Source organism: Scyliorhinus torazame, chromosome 15 (assembly GCF_047496885.1).
Source record: "Scyliorhinus torazame isolate Kashiwa2021f chromosome 15, sScyTor2.1, whole genome shotgun sequence".
Lineage (NCBI taxonomy): Eukaryota > Metazoa > Chordata > Chondrichthyes > Carcharhiniformes > Scyliorhinidae > Scyliorhinus > Scyliorhinus torazame.
This window is the reverse complement of record NC_092721.1, coordinates 93,360,766-93,376,040: the sequence shown is the minus strand read 5'-3', so window position 1 is coordinate 93,376,040 and position 15,275 is coordinate 93,360,766. Positions and strand designations below refer to the sequence as shown.

The following is a 15,275-nucleotide window of genomic DNA, read 5'->3' as shown; positions in this document are numbered from 1 at the left end:
TGACTATCTAGAAAGATGCAGCAAGTTACGAGAGGATAATCAGCATGTGGGAAACACCAGTATGTGTCAATATCTTCTGAACAGGTGCAAAGGTTGCAGGGGCAAAACAAAACCGAAAAACAACTACCCAACCACCCGAGTGTAAAAAGGAAAACTCGAAAACAAAAACATCTTTGACACTGGATTTTACCTTTGACAGAAGTGATGGCTACACCGTACTACGACATGCATACAATGAATTGCCACGATCCCCATGAGCACAAGACTGACTGGGCCCAGCTGGAAGAGATATGACAAGTGTAAATAAGAGTAATACGTAAATTTGCCAGATAATATACCTGCAAGTTAATCTATTCTGTATAACACAAAATAATAGTTGCTCAATATGGTGGAAGTTGTAATCAAGCTCAAATAAATTGTTGAATTTTATAGATTGAAAGAAAGCACAAGGTGTATGATTTAAGATGATCAGAGAGCTGGCAGGACAAACTTGAGTGAATTTTATGAAGAGGTTAACTAAAGTAGCAGGCAATGGAATGTCTACGGATGTTATTTAACTAATGTCTTCTGGAAGTCCTGATGTGGAGATGCCTTGCTAAATTGGAAGTCTGGAAGTCCATAACAGACTTTTAGTCAAAGCGGAATTGTAGGCAAGTTATTGATTTGGTTAGAAAATTGGTTGAGCAACAGGAGACAACGTAGGGATAATGGGCAGGCATCATAATTGCAGGATGAGACTAGTGATCTCTCGAAAGGATCGGTTTAGGGGCTCCAACTATGCATCAGATATATTTATGACTTAGATAAAAGAATAGAAAGCCACATATCAAAATTTGTTTATGATACAAAATTAGGTGGCGTTGTAAGGAATGCAGACAGAAACATACATTTATGAAGAGATATAAATAGTCTAAGTGAATGAATGAGCAGAACTGTAGCAGATGATTCCAATGTAAGCAAATACGAGGTCATCCAGTTTGGACTTCAGATTAGAAGAGGGTATTCTCTAAATAGTGAAAAGCTAAAAACTTTGGAGGTTCAGGTACTACGATCATTAAGAGGACATAAACAGATACAGAAAAATCAAAAAGGTGGTATGCTAGCCTTTATATCAAGAGAACTAGAAAAATGCTGTAGAAGTCACATCTGAACTATCCAAAACCCAAAACGCAGGAGACCATATCAGCAGTACTGTAAAGTAGTTCTGGGAACCACACCCGAGGTATATATTGAACAGGAGTAAATATGTTTTGTTTTTTGGAGAGAATGAAAGGCAGATTTACTGAACAATATCTGGAGTCCAAGGGTTAGATCTTAAGGATAAATTACACAAACATTTTCAGGTCAAACTTCCAATGCTGGCCACTCCCTGAAGCCTCCATTGTAGAAAACATGGCAGGCTTCAGTGCAGCACAAAGAGACAAAGCAAGGCCCCTTTTTACGGCACAAGCCATCGTATTCGGAGAAATGAGTGTTAAAATGGCCTAAAGCTTCTGTTAATTTAGCTGTTTCCAGTTGTGTTTCACAGCTGAAAATGTGATTTTCAGCATCAACAATGATCAAATATCACATGCTTGGAACTTCTAAAATCAAATTACTTGCAATTCTTTGAATGAATAAGCCAAGACTGAGGGAAATACTCATGGGTTTAAGATTACGTGGATCTGGCCATCCGGTGGCTGCCATGGAACAGGTGGTTGCACATATGGGGCGTCATTCTCCGACCCCCCGCCGGGTCGGAGAATGGCCGTTGGCCGCCGTGAATCCCGCCCCCGCCGAAGTCTCCGAAGGGAGAAAAGTCGGCGGGGCGTTAATGGCGCCGCTGCCGCGGAGAATGTCACGGGTCTGCGCAAGGCAGCCGATTTTCGGCCTGCCGATATTCTCCCTTCCGGATGGGCCGAAGTCCCGTCGACGTGATGACCGTTCACGTCGACGTCAATCAAACCTCCTTTTCATCGGCGTGACCCGGTGCTCCAGGCTCACGCCGACCAGCGAGGAGGTGAGTGACGGCCTGGGGGGTTGGCTCTGGGCAGGAAATGGCGTGGCCGCAGACTGATTGCGTGAGGAGAGGTGTGTCTCGGCTTGTGTGTGCGCGCGGCGGGGGGGGGGGGGGTGGTTAGAGTAGGCTGGGCTCCGGGGGAGTGCCGGGAGGGGGTCCGTGCCGGGGTGGAGGTTGGGGGTTGTGGAGGGGGTACGTGCCGGGGTGGAGGTTGGGGGGGGGGGGGTCCGTGCCGGGGTGGAGGTTGGGGGGGGGGGGGGTCCGTGCTGGGGTGGAGGTTGGGGGTTGGGGAGGGGGTCCGTGCCGGGGTGGAGGTTGGGGTCCGTGCTGGGGTGGAGGTTGGGGGTTGGGGAGGGGGTCCGTGCCGGGGTGGAGGTTGGGGGGGGGGGTCCGTGCTGGGGTGGAGGTTTAGGGTTGGGGAGGGGGTCCGTGCCGGGGTGGAGGTTGGGGAGGGGGTCCGTGCCGGGGTGGAGGTTGGGGAGGGGGTCCGTGCCGGGGTGGAGGTTGGGGGTTGGGGAGGGGGTCCGTGCCGGGGTGGAGGTTGGGGGGGGGGGTCCGTGCTGGGGTGGAGGTTGGGGGTTGGGGAGGGGGTCCGTGCCGGGGTGGAGGTTGGGGGGGGGGGGGGGGGTCCGTGCTGGGGTGGAGGTTGGGGGTTGGGGAGGGGGTCCGTGCCGGGGTGGAGGTTGGGGAGGGGGTCCGTGCCGGGGTGGAGGTTGGGGGGGGGGGTCCGTGCTGGGGTGGAGGTTGGGGGGGGGGGGTCCGTGCTGGGGTGGAGGTTGGGGAGGGGGTCCGTGCCGGGGTGGAGGTTGGGGGGGGGGTCCGTGCTGGGGTGGAGGTTGGGGAGGGGGTCCGTGCCGGGGTGGGTGATGGGAGGGCAAATGAGTTGGTCCGCCTGGCCAGGTGCCAGCCTCCAACAGTTGGACCCATGCGGTCCATGCCACCTGGCTGGGGGGAGGAGGGGATATGGGCAATGATGACATGTCGTCGTTCCCCTCCCCCCCACCAGGCCGTCATGTTTTCAGACCATCCAGCAATGTTGGCCGCCGTGGTGGCAGCCGCTCATGTCTATGTTGCCCTGGATGAGGAGGAGGAGGAGCGTGCCAGAGAGGCGGCGCAGGCTGCCGCAGAGGGGCAGGCGGCAGCCGCCCAGGCTGGAGGGACACCTGACCGACAGGACGAGGAGGGGGAGGAGGACGTCGTGGCCCCACGGCAACGGAGGCACCCCGTGTGTACCGGCCCCGGCAGTCATACCAGGACCTCACGGACCGGGAATGCAGGAGGAGACTCCGGATGAGCCGGGAAACCGTGGCACACATCTGCCACCTGCTGGCACACCTGTCACCGCGTGGCACTGGCGGGGGACACCCTCTCCCCGTGTCCGTCAAGGTTACGGTGGCCCTGAACCTTTATGCAACGGGGTCATTCCAGGCACCGAGTGGGGACCTGTCCGGCATATCGCAGACATCGGTGCATCGGTGCATCCGGGCAGTGACAGATGCCCTTTATGCCATGGCGCACCGCTACATCCGCTTCCCCGTGGACCGGGCCAGCCAAGATGCCCGGGCCGTGGGCTTCTCTGCCATTGCCGGGTTCCCCATGGTCCAGGGCGCGATCGATGGGATGCACGTCGCCGTGCGGCCACCTGCAGAGAACTGGGCCGTGTTCACTAATAGGAAGGGGACCTATTCAATGAACGTACAGGTGGTCTGCGACCACCGCATGATGATCCTGCACGTCTGCGCCCGTCACCCAGGCAGTGTACACGACTCATTCGTGTTGTCGCGGTCATCCATCCCCGGCACGTACGAGGGACGCCATCCCCGGCTGAGGGGCTGGTTGCTGGGCGACAGGGGCTACCCATTGCGATCGTGGCTGATGACGCCTATACGGAGGCCACGCAATGAGGCGGAGAACCGCTACAATGATGCCCATGTAGCGACAAGGGGAGTGATCGAGAGGTGCTTTGGCGTGCTGAAGATGCGTTTCAGGTGCCTGGACCTCTCTGGGGGCGCCCTCCAGTATCGGTCAGATAGGGTCGGCCGCATCATTGTGGTGTGCTGCGTCCTGCACAACATAGCCCAGCAGAGGGGCGATGTGCCGCAGGCAGAGGAGGGCTGAATGGAGGAGCAGCAGGAAGAGGCCCAGTCCTCCCCAGATGAGGGGGATGGGGGCAATGGTCAGGGCAGACGGGGTAGACACAGGCGGGTGGCTGTCCACCGTTACCGGCTGGCCCAGCGGGCACGGGACAGACTGATAGACGCCCGCTTCACTGACTAGATGGGCGTGGGAATCGGGTAGTATGGCCACAGACCGCACACCATGACAACAGCCGACCACCCACACCCCCCACCCATCCACCCACCCAGCACCCTCACCCCCCTCCCCAACCCCACATACCCCACCCGCATGCACACCACCCCCCCACCCCCAATTGCCGATCCACCGGCGGCACAGCGGGCCGGGCTCACCCAGTTGCGGGTGGACGCGTGTCTATCGCAGGCCATGGAGGATGATGACAACCCGCCTCCGATGAGCTCCTGGCTCTACATCGTTGGACTATGTCTGACCCATGGCCACAGTACCACCATCCACCCGGACCATCCCTGCATGCGGCTGTGACACTGCAGCGCACGGTCCCGTCCTCTGCCCGGGGGATGTTGATGGCGGCCCAGGGGGAAGGGGGCAGACTCACCTGGGGCTGAGGTAAGACCACCCGTCACACACACACTTGCGCTCAACGTACATGACACGCCCGCACACTTTGGACAGAGCACAAAGGCAGCTTCGGTAGGTGTAACATTGACTTTAATAACCAAAGGAGTTCATGCACGTGCCCTAGCCCCTAAAACTCATCTGTGCCCTGCACCCGTGCCAACTTACTCAGTGTCTAATTGTTTGGCCTTACGGGCCCTTTGACTACGTCTACGTGGTTCCCCAGACGGTACAGCAGAACTGGAGGTGGACTCCTGTGATTCCTGCCCTCTGACACCGGATCCCTTTGGCGGCCGTTTCCTGAGGCGTCCTGGCCTAGATGGGCCAGGCTGCGGCCCGGGCGACTGGGATGGCGAGCTGCCAGCCTGTCCTGCCCGTTGCCCACCCGATGCACCTGGGACGGAAGGGAGGGGGGGGGGGGGGGGAGTCCGAGGTGTCGCGGTGTACCGGGACCTCCCCTACAGAGGGAGCCAGGACGGACCACACCACCTCCTCCTCCCTCGGGGTGCCCGATGGCCCCCAGGCCTCTACATGGGTGGGGGATGCGAACGGACTGGCCATCCGACGCGCCCCCGACATCTGGCGCTGCCAGTCCTGGAGGCCCGTGCTGGTATCGACAGGGGTCTGCAGGTTTGCAGCCATGGAGCCCAGGGGGTTGTCGAACCCTGTCTGCGACAGTGCGACGCCAGCTCGCACATGGCCACTGGCGCCGATGCCCTCAGCGATGGCCTGCTGAGACTGGGCCATGGCCTGCAGAGACTGGGCCATGGCCTGCAGAGACTGGGCCATGGCCTGCAGAGACTGGGCCATGGCCTGCAGAGACTGGGCCATGGCCTGCAGAGACTGGGCCATGGCCTGCAGAGACTGGGCCATGGCCTGCAGAGACTGGGCCATGGCCTGCAGAGACTGGGCCATGGCCTGCAGAGACTGGGCCATGGCCTGCAGAGACTGGGCCATGGCCTGCAGAGACTGGGCCATGGCCTGCAGAGACTGGGCCATGGCCTGCAGAGACTGGGCCATGGCCTGCAGAGACTGGGCCATGGCCTGCAGAGACTGGGCCATGGCCTGCAGAGACTGGGCCATGGCCTGCAGAGACTGGGCCATGGCCTGCAGAGACTGGGCCATGGCCTGCAGAGACTGGGCCATGGCCTGCAGAGACTGGGCCATGGCCTGCAGAGACTGGGCCATGGCCTGCAGAGACTGGGCCATGGCCTGCAGAGACTGGGCCATGGCCTGCAGAGACTGGGCCATGGCCTGCAGAGACTGGGCCATGGCCTGCAGAGACTGGGCCATGGCCTGCAGAGACTGGGCCATGGCCTGCTGAGACTGGGCCATGGCCTGCTGAGACTGGGCCATGGCCTGCTGAGACTGGGCCATGGCCTGCTGAGACTGGGCCATGGCCTGCTGAGACTGGGCCATGGCCTGCTGAGACTGGGCCATGGCCTGCTGAGACTGGGCCATGGCCTGCTGAGACTGGGCCATGGCCTGCTGAGACTGGGCCATGGCCTGCTGAGACTGGGCCATGGCCTGCTGAGACTGGGCCATGGCCTGCTGAGACTGGGCCATGGCCTGCTGAGACTGGGCCATGGCCTGCTGAGACTGGGCCATGGCCTGCTGAGACTGGGCCATGGCCTGCTGAGACTGGGCCATGGCCTGCTGAGACTGGGCCATGGCCTGCTGAGACTGGGCTATGGCGTTGAGCGCCTCTGCCATCTGGCGCTGGCACTGGCTCATGGCCTCCTGTGAGAGGGCAGCCATTTCCTGGGCCACGGACGCCGCCTGCACGGAAGGCCCCAGGCCTCGCAAACCGTTCCCCATGTCTGACACCGTCGCACCCATTGCCTCCACCGCGGACGCCACCCGTGCGGTGTCAGCCTGGGTGGCACGCATGACCGGGACCACTCCCAGCTCCTGGACGCGGGTGGACTCCTCCACCTGCGACCGCAGCCGCCGCAAGCCACCCGTCACCCTATTCGCTCGTCTCCGTGTCGGTGGTTGCATCGGATCTATGTGTGGGTGTGGTAACTGCAGGAACCCGGGATCCATCTGGGCGGCAGATGTTCGCTTGGCCTGGGCTGCCCTCCGACCGCCCGGTCCCTCTGCTGCTCCTACCTCCACCTGCTGTACCGGGACGGCTGTGTTGTGCGCACCAGTGAGTGTACCAGACGCCTCATCACTAAAGTGCCCAACCGTGGTGAGTGTTTCTGCGATGGTGGAGGGTGTTGGTGACAGCAGTGGCGTTGTGTCGTGCTCTTCGTCCCACTCTGAGTCCATGGCACTTTGGGGTGGGGGTTCGTCTCCACCCATCCACTCTGACTCACTGTCCGATATTTCGTCTTCCTGGGTAGTGCTGTCCCGGGTAGTGCTGTCCCGGGTAGTGCTGTCCCGGGTAGTGCTGTCCCGGGTAGTGCTGTCCCGGGTAGTGCTGTCCCGGGTAGGGGTGTCCCGGGTAGTGCTGTCCCGGGTAGGGGTGTCCTGGGTAGTGGTGTCCCGGGTAGGGGTGTCCTGGCTCGGATGTGACGGGGGCCTGTGGCTGCCCCCCTCATCGCTGGGTGGTCGCTCCCGCACGTGACGGGGGTGTCGTCTCCCTGTTGCTCCAGGTCTCTCCGTCTCCCGTGGTGTGCGAGGGGCATCCTGCGGGCGTCGCATGCTGGAGGGTGCGGGTCTCTCCGTCTCCCGTGGTCTCCGAGGGGCATCCTGCGGGCGTCGCATGCTGGAGGGTGCGGGTCTCTCCGTCTCCCGTGGTCTCCGAGGGGCATCCTGCGGGCGTCGCATGCTGGAGGGTGCGGGTCTCTCCGTCTCCTGTGGTCTCCGAGGGGCATCCTGCGGGCGTCGCATGCTGGAGGGTGCAGGTCTCTCCGTCTCCCGTGGTCTCCGAGGGGCATCCTGCGGGCGTCGCATGCTGGAGGGTGCGGGTCTCTCCGTCTCCTGTGGTCTCCGAGGGGCATCCTGCGGGCGTCGCATGCTGGAGGGTGCGGGTCTCTCCGTCTCCTGTGGTCTCCGAGGGGCATCCTGCGGGCGGTCTGCACCTGCGGGGATGGGTGCCTGGACGTTTGGTCCTGCGATACACAATGAAGCATGCATGGTTAGACATCAGGCAGTGATCAGGTGATACGGGGGAGGGGGATATAGGGGAGGGGGGGATATGGGGACGGGCTGTTGGTGGCTCACTTGCTCATGGGGCCCCGACCTCTGCATCAGCAACCTCCCGGTCCTCAGGTCCGCCAGCCAGTTCCAGGGCCCTTTCCTCGTGTACGGTCAGTGGCCTCTCATCAGCGGGCCCTCCTCCAGTCCTCATATGCTCCCTATTGTTGTGTGCGCGCTTCTCCTGTGGGGGGGGGGGGGGGGGGCAGGGGTAAAAGGCAACAGTGTTAGGCAGGTATATGAATGCACGCCATCGGTTGCGGTTCGGTTGCGGTTAGGGCTGGATTCACTTGGGGATATGGGGGATGTGGGGGAGGGGGGGGGATGTGGGGGAGGGGGGGGATGTGGGGGAGGGGGGGGATGTGGGGGAGGGGGGGGGATGTGGGGGAGGGGGGGATGTGGGGGAGGGGGGATATGGGGGAGGGGGGGGATATGGGGGAGGGGGGGGATATGGGGGAGGGGGGGGATATGGGGGAGGGGGGGGATATGGGGGAGGGGGGATATGGGGGAGGGGGGGGATATGGGGGAGGGGGGGGATATGGGGGAGGGGGGATATGGGGGAGGGGGGATATGGGGGAGGGGGGATATGGGGGAGGGGGGGATATGGGGGAGGGGGGGATATGGGGGAGGGGGGATATGGGGGAGGGGGGGATATGGGGGAGGGGGGATATGGGGGAGGGGGGGATATGGGGGAGGGGGGGGATATGGGGGAGGGGGGGGATATGGGGGAGGGGGGGGATATGGGGGAGGGGGGGATATGGGGGAGGGGGGGATATGGGGGAGGGGGGGGATATGGGGGAGGGGGGGATATGGGGGAGGGGGGGATATGGGGGAGGGGGGATATGGGGGAGGGGGGGATATGGGGGAGGGGGGATATGGGGGAGGGGGGGATATGGGGGAGGGGGGATATGGGGGAGGGGGGGATATGGGGGAGGGGGGGATATGGGGGAGGGGGGGATATGGGGGAGGGGGGGATATGGGGGAGGGGGGATATGGGGGAGGGGGGATATGGGGGAGGGGGGATATGGGGGAGGGGGGGATATGGGGGAGGGGGGGATATGGGGGGAGGGGGGGATATGGGGGGAGGGGGGGATATGGGGGAGGGAGGGATATGGGGGAGGGAGGGAGGGATGGGGGGGAGGGAGGGATATGGGGGAGGGAGGGATATGGGGGAGGGAGGGATATGGGGGAGGGAGGGATATGGGGGAGGGGGGATATGGGGGATATGGGGGAGGGGGGATATTGGGGATATGGGGAGGGGGGGATATGGGGGAGGCTCACCCTGCCTGCTCTGACGAGGTCGTTCACCTTCTTGTGGCACTGGGTGCCTGTCCGTGGTGTTGGGCCACAGCGGTGACGGCCTCTGCCACCTCCCTCCACAGACGCCGGCTGTGGCGTGGGGCAACTCTGCGGCCGTGCCCGGGATACAGGGCGTCCCTCCTCTGCTCCACCGCGTCCAGGAGCGCCTCCACATCGCGTGACTCGAACCTCGGGGCTGAGCGACGGCCAGCCATCAAGTCGGGTGTTGCGGTCGGGTGTTCCGGTCGGGTGGGGGGGAGCTGCGCGGCCTTATGAGCCGTCACGCCATGCAGCGCGTATGACGCTGCACTGCGTGAACCACTGCGCAAGCGCGGATCCCGTTACGTCGCTGCTAGCCCATTTCGGGCCGCAGACTATCGGCCCATTTTTATGACGTGACGCAAGTGGGATTTGCGCCGTTTTTTGCGCCGATCGGCGGAGTTTCCGCCGATAACGGAGAATTTCGCCCATGGTATCTCCCACTCGAGGTGGAATTGCTTGGTCCTTTTTCGCCTGTTTTAAAAGATGTTCATGTAGGTGCACGAACACTGATAAATAGAACTGCTCCGTTTGTGGGGCCGGTTTATGGCTTACCAGACGAGGAGTGTAATCAGTAATATGCAGCAGCCAGGACGAGAAATTATTCAAGGTGCGACACAGCAAAAGTTGGCAGAGGGTTCTGGGGTTACGTCTCCAGTCCAGTGATCTACTGAACAACTGATGGATTTTGTAACCATTTCTTGAATGTGCACCGGGTGCACTCCCGGATTGATTTCTGGGTTGACGCTGTTGGCAGGGGTGGTTGGATTGGAGCAATCAATGATTGTGGTCCCTGACACGTGCCATATTGTGTGGATTTGCGGGTGGCGAAAGGGGAGGCTCAACGGCCGCAGTGGAGATTTGATGTGGGGTTATTGGTTGATAAGGGGGTTTGCGAAAGGGTGAGAGTGACCGTCCGTAATTATGTGGGGCAGATTAAGAGAGGGGAGGTTTCTGCCTCCACACTGTGGGACGAGCTGAAGGCGGTGGGTAAAAGGGGGGGGAATTTATTTTGAGTCGGGCGCACAGGGAGAGGGTGAAGAGGGTAGAAAAGTAGAGGTTGGGGGAGTACATTGAGTTACACCGGAGGACAAGGCAGGGGTGTCCGCTGCCTCCTCTGCTCTTTGCCCTGGCGATTGAGCCGCTGGCAATGGGGCTTAGAGGGAGTTAAGAAGTATTGAGGGGGGGGGGCGGTCGAGCACAGAGATCCTTTGTACGCAAATGATCACCTGCTGTATATTTCAGACCCGATCGGGAGCTTTCTTAGGATTCTGGGAGAGTTTGGCTGTTTTTAGGGGTACAAGCTTAATGTGAGGTAATGCATTTTGGAAGGTCTAATACAGGTATTGAATATACAGCGAATGGTAGAACCCTCAAGAGTATTGACAGTCAGAGAGATCTTGGTGTACAGGTCCACAGGTCACTGAAAGGGGCAACACAGGTGGAGAAGGTAGTCAAGAAGGCATACTGCATGCTTGCCTTCATTGGCCGGGGCATTGAGTATAAGAATTGGCAAGTCATGTTGCAGCTGTATAGAACCTTAGTTAGGCCACATTTGGAGTATAGTGTTCAATTCTGGTCGCCACACTACCAGAAGGATGTGGAGGCTTTCGAGAGGGTGCAGAAGAGATTTACCAGGATGTTGCCTCGTATGGAGGGAATTAGCTATGAGGAGAGGTTCAATAAACTTGGTTTGTTCTCACTGGAATGAAGGAGGTTGAGGGGCGATCTGATAGCGGTCTACAAAATTAGGAGGGGCATAGACAGAGTGGATAGTCAGAGACTTTTTCCCAGGGTAGAGGGGTCAATTACTCGGGGGCATAGGTTTAAGGTCGGAGGGACAAGGTTTAGAGGAGATGTACAAGGTAAGCTTTTTTTTTTTTTATATATACACAGAGGGTAGTGGGTGCCTGGAACTCGCTGCTGGAGGTGGTGGTTGAAACAGGGACGATAGTGACATTTAAGGGGCATCTTGACAAATACATGAATAGGATGGGAGTAGAGGGATACGGACCCAGGAAGTGTAGAAGATTTTAGCTTAGGCGAGCAGCATGGTCGGTGCAGGTTTGGAGGGCCGAAGGGCCTGTTCCTGTGCTTTTCTTCGTTCTTTGTTCTTGTGGGGAAAAGTGAGGTATTCCCAATTAATGCAGGGGGACAGCAGACGAGGCTGGGGTACTACCGCTTCGGTTGGTGGGGGTGAGCTTTCGCTACTTTGGGATACAGGTGGAGCGGAGTTGGGTCTTGTTTGGGTGGGGGGGGGGGTGAAAAACTGGAAAAGTGGAGCAGGTGCTGGGGTGTTTGTTGGGGGGCGTGGAGGGAAGGATATGTTTCCTGTTGACTTGCGTATTTCTTGGTTATGTTTATATTGAAAATGCCTTCAATAAAATGTTTTGCAAAGAAAAAATACCTGCCGCTGACAACCTCCAAAACTACATTGCCCCACCCCACTGACAATGCTAATCTCATTCAGCCTCAAGACAGTGTTCAGGTATCCTGCGGGTAGCTGATGAAGTGAACATTGGTGTGGGTTCTGGAGCACTTCAGCTGATTTACGTAGCAAGTATAAAACCAGCAGAAAGTCGATGAAAAACTCCAAGCAAATCTATGTAAAAACTAGGGTAAGTTTAAGGCAAATTAACTAAGTCTTTGTTGTTCTGACCATTGACCCATCTGGGTAGGGCAAGGCCAGCAAACAGTTCCAATTGAAGTAACAAGGATGTGCTTATGTCAGGACTTCAGAGGTGCCCCATGCACATTTTTCAGGGAACTTCCAGTCTTCCACTATCCAGAGACTGGACGATCTGAGCCAATACATCTCATCGGCACACAATATCGCTGCAACAAAAATGGTAGATCTCCAAGCTAAAAAATAAACTCTCTCAAGAAGATAGTGTCCCCTTTTAGTTAATGCACATTGACTCTTACCAGAAGGCCTGCATTTTTGATTGCAAGTGGCAAACCCAGCAGCCCAGTTCCAATGTTTCCTTTCAACAAATGAATCAATGTTTGGGTAAACCTGTAATGATATAAAGTGCATAAAATTGTCAAATATATTCAGATTATCTTCTGTTTTAATGTACCAGCTATTTCATTCCAAGTTCAAATTATATTTTTAATTAGTAACTTAACTTAAATTGATTTCACTAAATGAGGGCCTGGCAAGAGAAGTGCCAGTTTAGTTATGAAGAGGTATCCTCTGTAGAAACCTGCAGTTAGAGCATTTGGAAGGGGGAGTGAGCCAGTCAATGCAATAATCGGGTTTAAAGGAAGAATTAATACAATACTACTCATGGCCTCAAGGCTTGTCAAAGCTCTTCACTGTCAATGAATTCTTTATTTTGGGAGTAGAAGCACTTGTATTAGCAAATGTAGCAGTCACACAGCATAGAGTAAAAACCCTGACCCAAGTTTAGATCTTCTCTCGGGTACAATGGTGCCAGTCACTCCTATTAGCAATTTAGGTATTTTACATTTAGGGTTTTCCAGGAAAGTCCAGTACTGAAACCCAGCTATTTAATAACAGTGATCCAATTAGATTTTGTGTCAGTCACATGATTGTTTTGTAAATGAACATATAAAATATGTTGTGATTCAATCAGATATAAATCACCAAGCTGTGTTATTTCACAGTAGGTAAACAAATAGTACAGAGTTCTGATCAAATTTAATATACAACTCATCCTTTTGGCATCATTCGTTGAGGTGTGTGTATACTGGTAAGGTTCCCGTGTTGCCTCGAGAAGGAGATGGTTATTTAAGGACACTGCAATTCAGGTATTATAGTTCCTCCCATAACACCACCATCAGTGGCCGTTCCCTGGTGATACTATCGTCCGAGAACACAGATGTCTTAATCTCCAAATCCCAAATCCTCCACTTCACGCACCTCCGTGTCGGGGTCCGCAGTGGGTGATGCCCCATGTCCCCTTGTGCCATGCCGGAGGGTTCCTCAGGTGGGGTTTGTTCTAATGCAGGCCCCTGCTCTGATGTGGTCTAAGTGCTTCCGCACCGTGCGTCCCAGTGTTCCACCACGGTCCCTGGAATTCACCAGGCACTGTCTCCGAAATTTTGGACGTTTACTTCATCCCCTGGTCAGAAGCTTTTGGTTTGCGTCTACCTGCTTCGTTATTACCTCTGAAGGCCTTGATCCCTTTCTACTTACCCACTAATATCGGCGAACGTTAGACTAAGGCAGGTTCTGAGCCATTGGCCCATCAACAGTTCAGCCGGTTCCACTTAGTCGTAATGTGCGACGTGGTCCAGTAGCTGAAATAAAAAGCATGCCGGCTTCACTTACATGGATCCAGTGGCTGGTTTCATCATTCCCTTCTTGGAAGTCTGCAGTTAGTTCAGCCAGACCATTCAAGGGTGGTATGGGGCCAGATGTGCTTCACCCAGTTTGTGTTTGTGAAGAGTGTAAACTCGTCTCTGGTGAACAGAGTACCGCTGTCCATGACTAATACTTCTGGGATGCCATGGGGTCGCAGTTTCTCAGCAGTGGCCTTTGAACTGGTGAGAGACATTTGATGGGTGTCTAGCCATTTGGAATGGGTGTCCACCATCAGCAAGAACACAGATCCGGCAAAATCTGCATGTAGGCTCATCCAACGCCAGCCTGCTCATCTCCATGGATGGAGTAGTGCGGCTGGAAGGGAGCTTCTGATGCTCCTCGCATGTGGTGCATTGATGGGCCAGTTGCTCAATCTCGCCATCCAGGCCTGGTCACCATACATAGCACCTGGCTAACATTTTGATCTCGACACCCATTGTGTAGATCTTAGAAGTATGGCCTATCTGCTCTGGCTTGGGATCAAAATGCAAGCTCCCCACAGGAGGATGATGTCCTCCATCCAGAGCTCTTGCTGCTTGGTCTCAAAATCCCACAGCTCCTTAGGCTGTTTCCATTGCTAGCCCCCATGTAAGACAACATGGCGGAACTTTGTCAACACTGGGTCCTTCTGCATCCAATCACTTATTTGTGAAGTGACAAGGTATGCATAAAATGCAAGATAGATAACACCTCGTCAATCCTTGGTGGAGATGGAGGAACATTCGGTAATGGGAGTCAGCTCAGCATGCCCACATTTGCAATCTGTATGCCCAGGCAATGCTTAAATGTTTACATGCACGCCGCTAACAATAGGTCCCATTGCTGTATTCAGAGGCTATTTGCGGAATCACCTTGCCCTTTATAAACAATCCAAGCAATGGCTTGGCGTCCTTTTCTGAACCAATGCCCATACACGTACTGGTCTTCACCGCAAAGACGATGGCCAGCCCTTCTTTTTCAATTAGAGCACAGTTGCGCTTCGCAGCGGCCGAAGTCCACGATGCATAGGTCATCAGTCTCTCATGTCCGTCGTCCATGTGTCGTCCAGAGAGGCATCACAAGTGACCAAAAGAGGCATTGAGGGGTTGAAATGGGTCAAGATCCCTGATGATGACAGCCGCCTATCGAACGCTCCTTCCTGCGGCGCTCTCCACGCCAATTCCTGATATTTCTTCAGTAGCGCGTAGCAGTGCTGCAAGGATGATCACCAGATTAGGGATAAATTTCCCATAATAATTCACGAGTCCTAAGCACAGCTGCAATTCGGTCGTATTCTCTGGCATGGGGGCTTGATTGCTCACACCTTCTCCTCTAGAGGGTGCAAGCTGTCTCGGTCTACACGGTAGCCTATGTACGTGACCTCTTTGGCATAGAAAGGGCATTTTTCTCTCTAAGACGGATGCCTGTATCTGTAAATCAGCAGAGGAATTCCTCCCAAGTTGCTCAGGTGCTCCTTTTTGTCGTTCCGGTGACCAGGACATTGTCCAAGTAGACCATCACTCGCGGTAGTCCTTGAAGGATGTCCTCCATGACTCCCTGGAAAATAGCGCAAGCCAATTATAGTCATAGAGACCTCAAGAGTATTAATTGTCACAAATTATTTGGAAGTTGTGTCTTGCTCCTATTGGAGGTGTGACTCAGAATTTAGAAAATGCGTCCTCCAGCCAAATTTGTGTCAAGGTCCTTCATTCGCAACATTGGGTATCTGTCCAAATGAGAGGCCTTGTTTACATAGATACATAGAACATACAG

General features: G+C 56.3%; 1 protein-coding gene across 4 annotated transcripts in view; it reads right to left on the bottom strand.

The window, feature by feature from the left end:
• The window catches only part of slc36a4 (solute carrier family 36 member 4), a 434,983-nt gene that overhangs the window by 399,729 nt on the left and 19,979 nt on the right, over nucleotides 1–15,275 (bottom strand). For all 4 annotated transcript variants that reach the window (XM_072476443.1, XM_072476444.1, XM_072476441.1 and 1 more), the window contains 2 exons: nucleotides 12,119–12,209; nucleotides 191–279 (listed from right to left, as the gene is read on the bottom strand). In XM_072476443.1, the coding sequence (XP_072332544.1) occupies nucleotides 191–279; nucleotides 12,119–12,209 (180 nt within the window). The remainder of the gene's footprint in view (nucleotides 1–190; nucleotides 280–12,118; nucleotides 12,210–15,275) is intronic.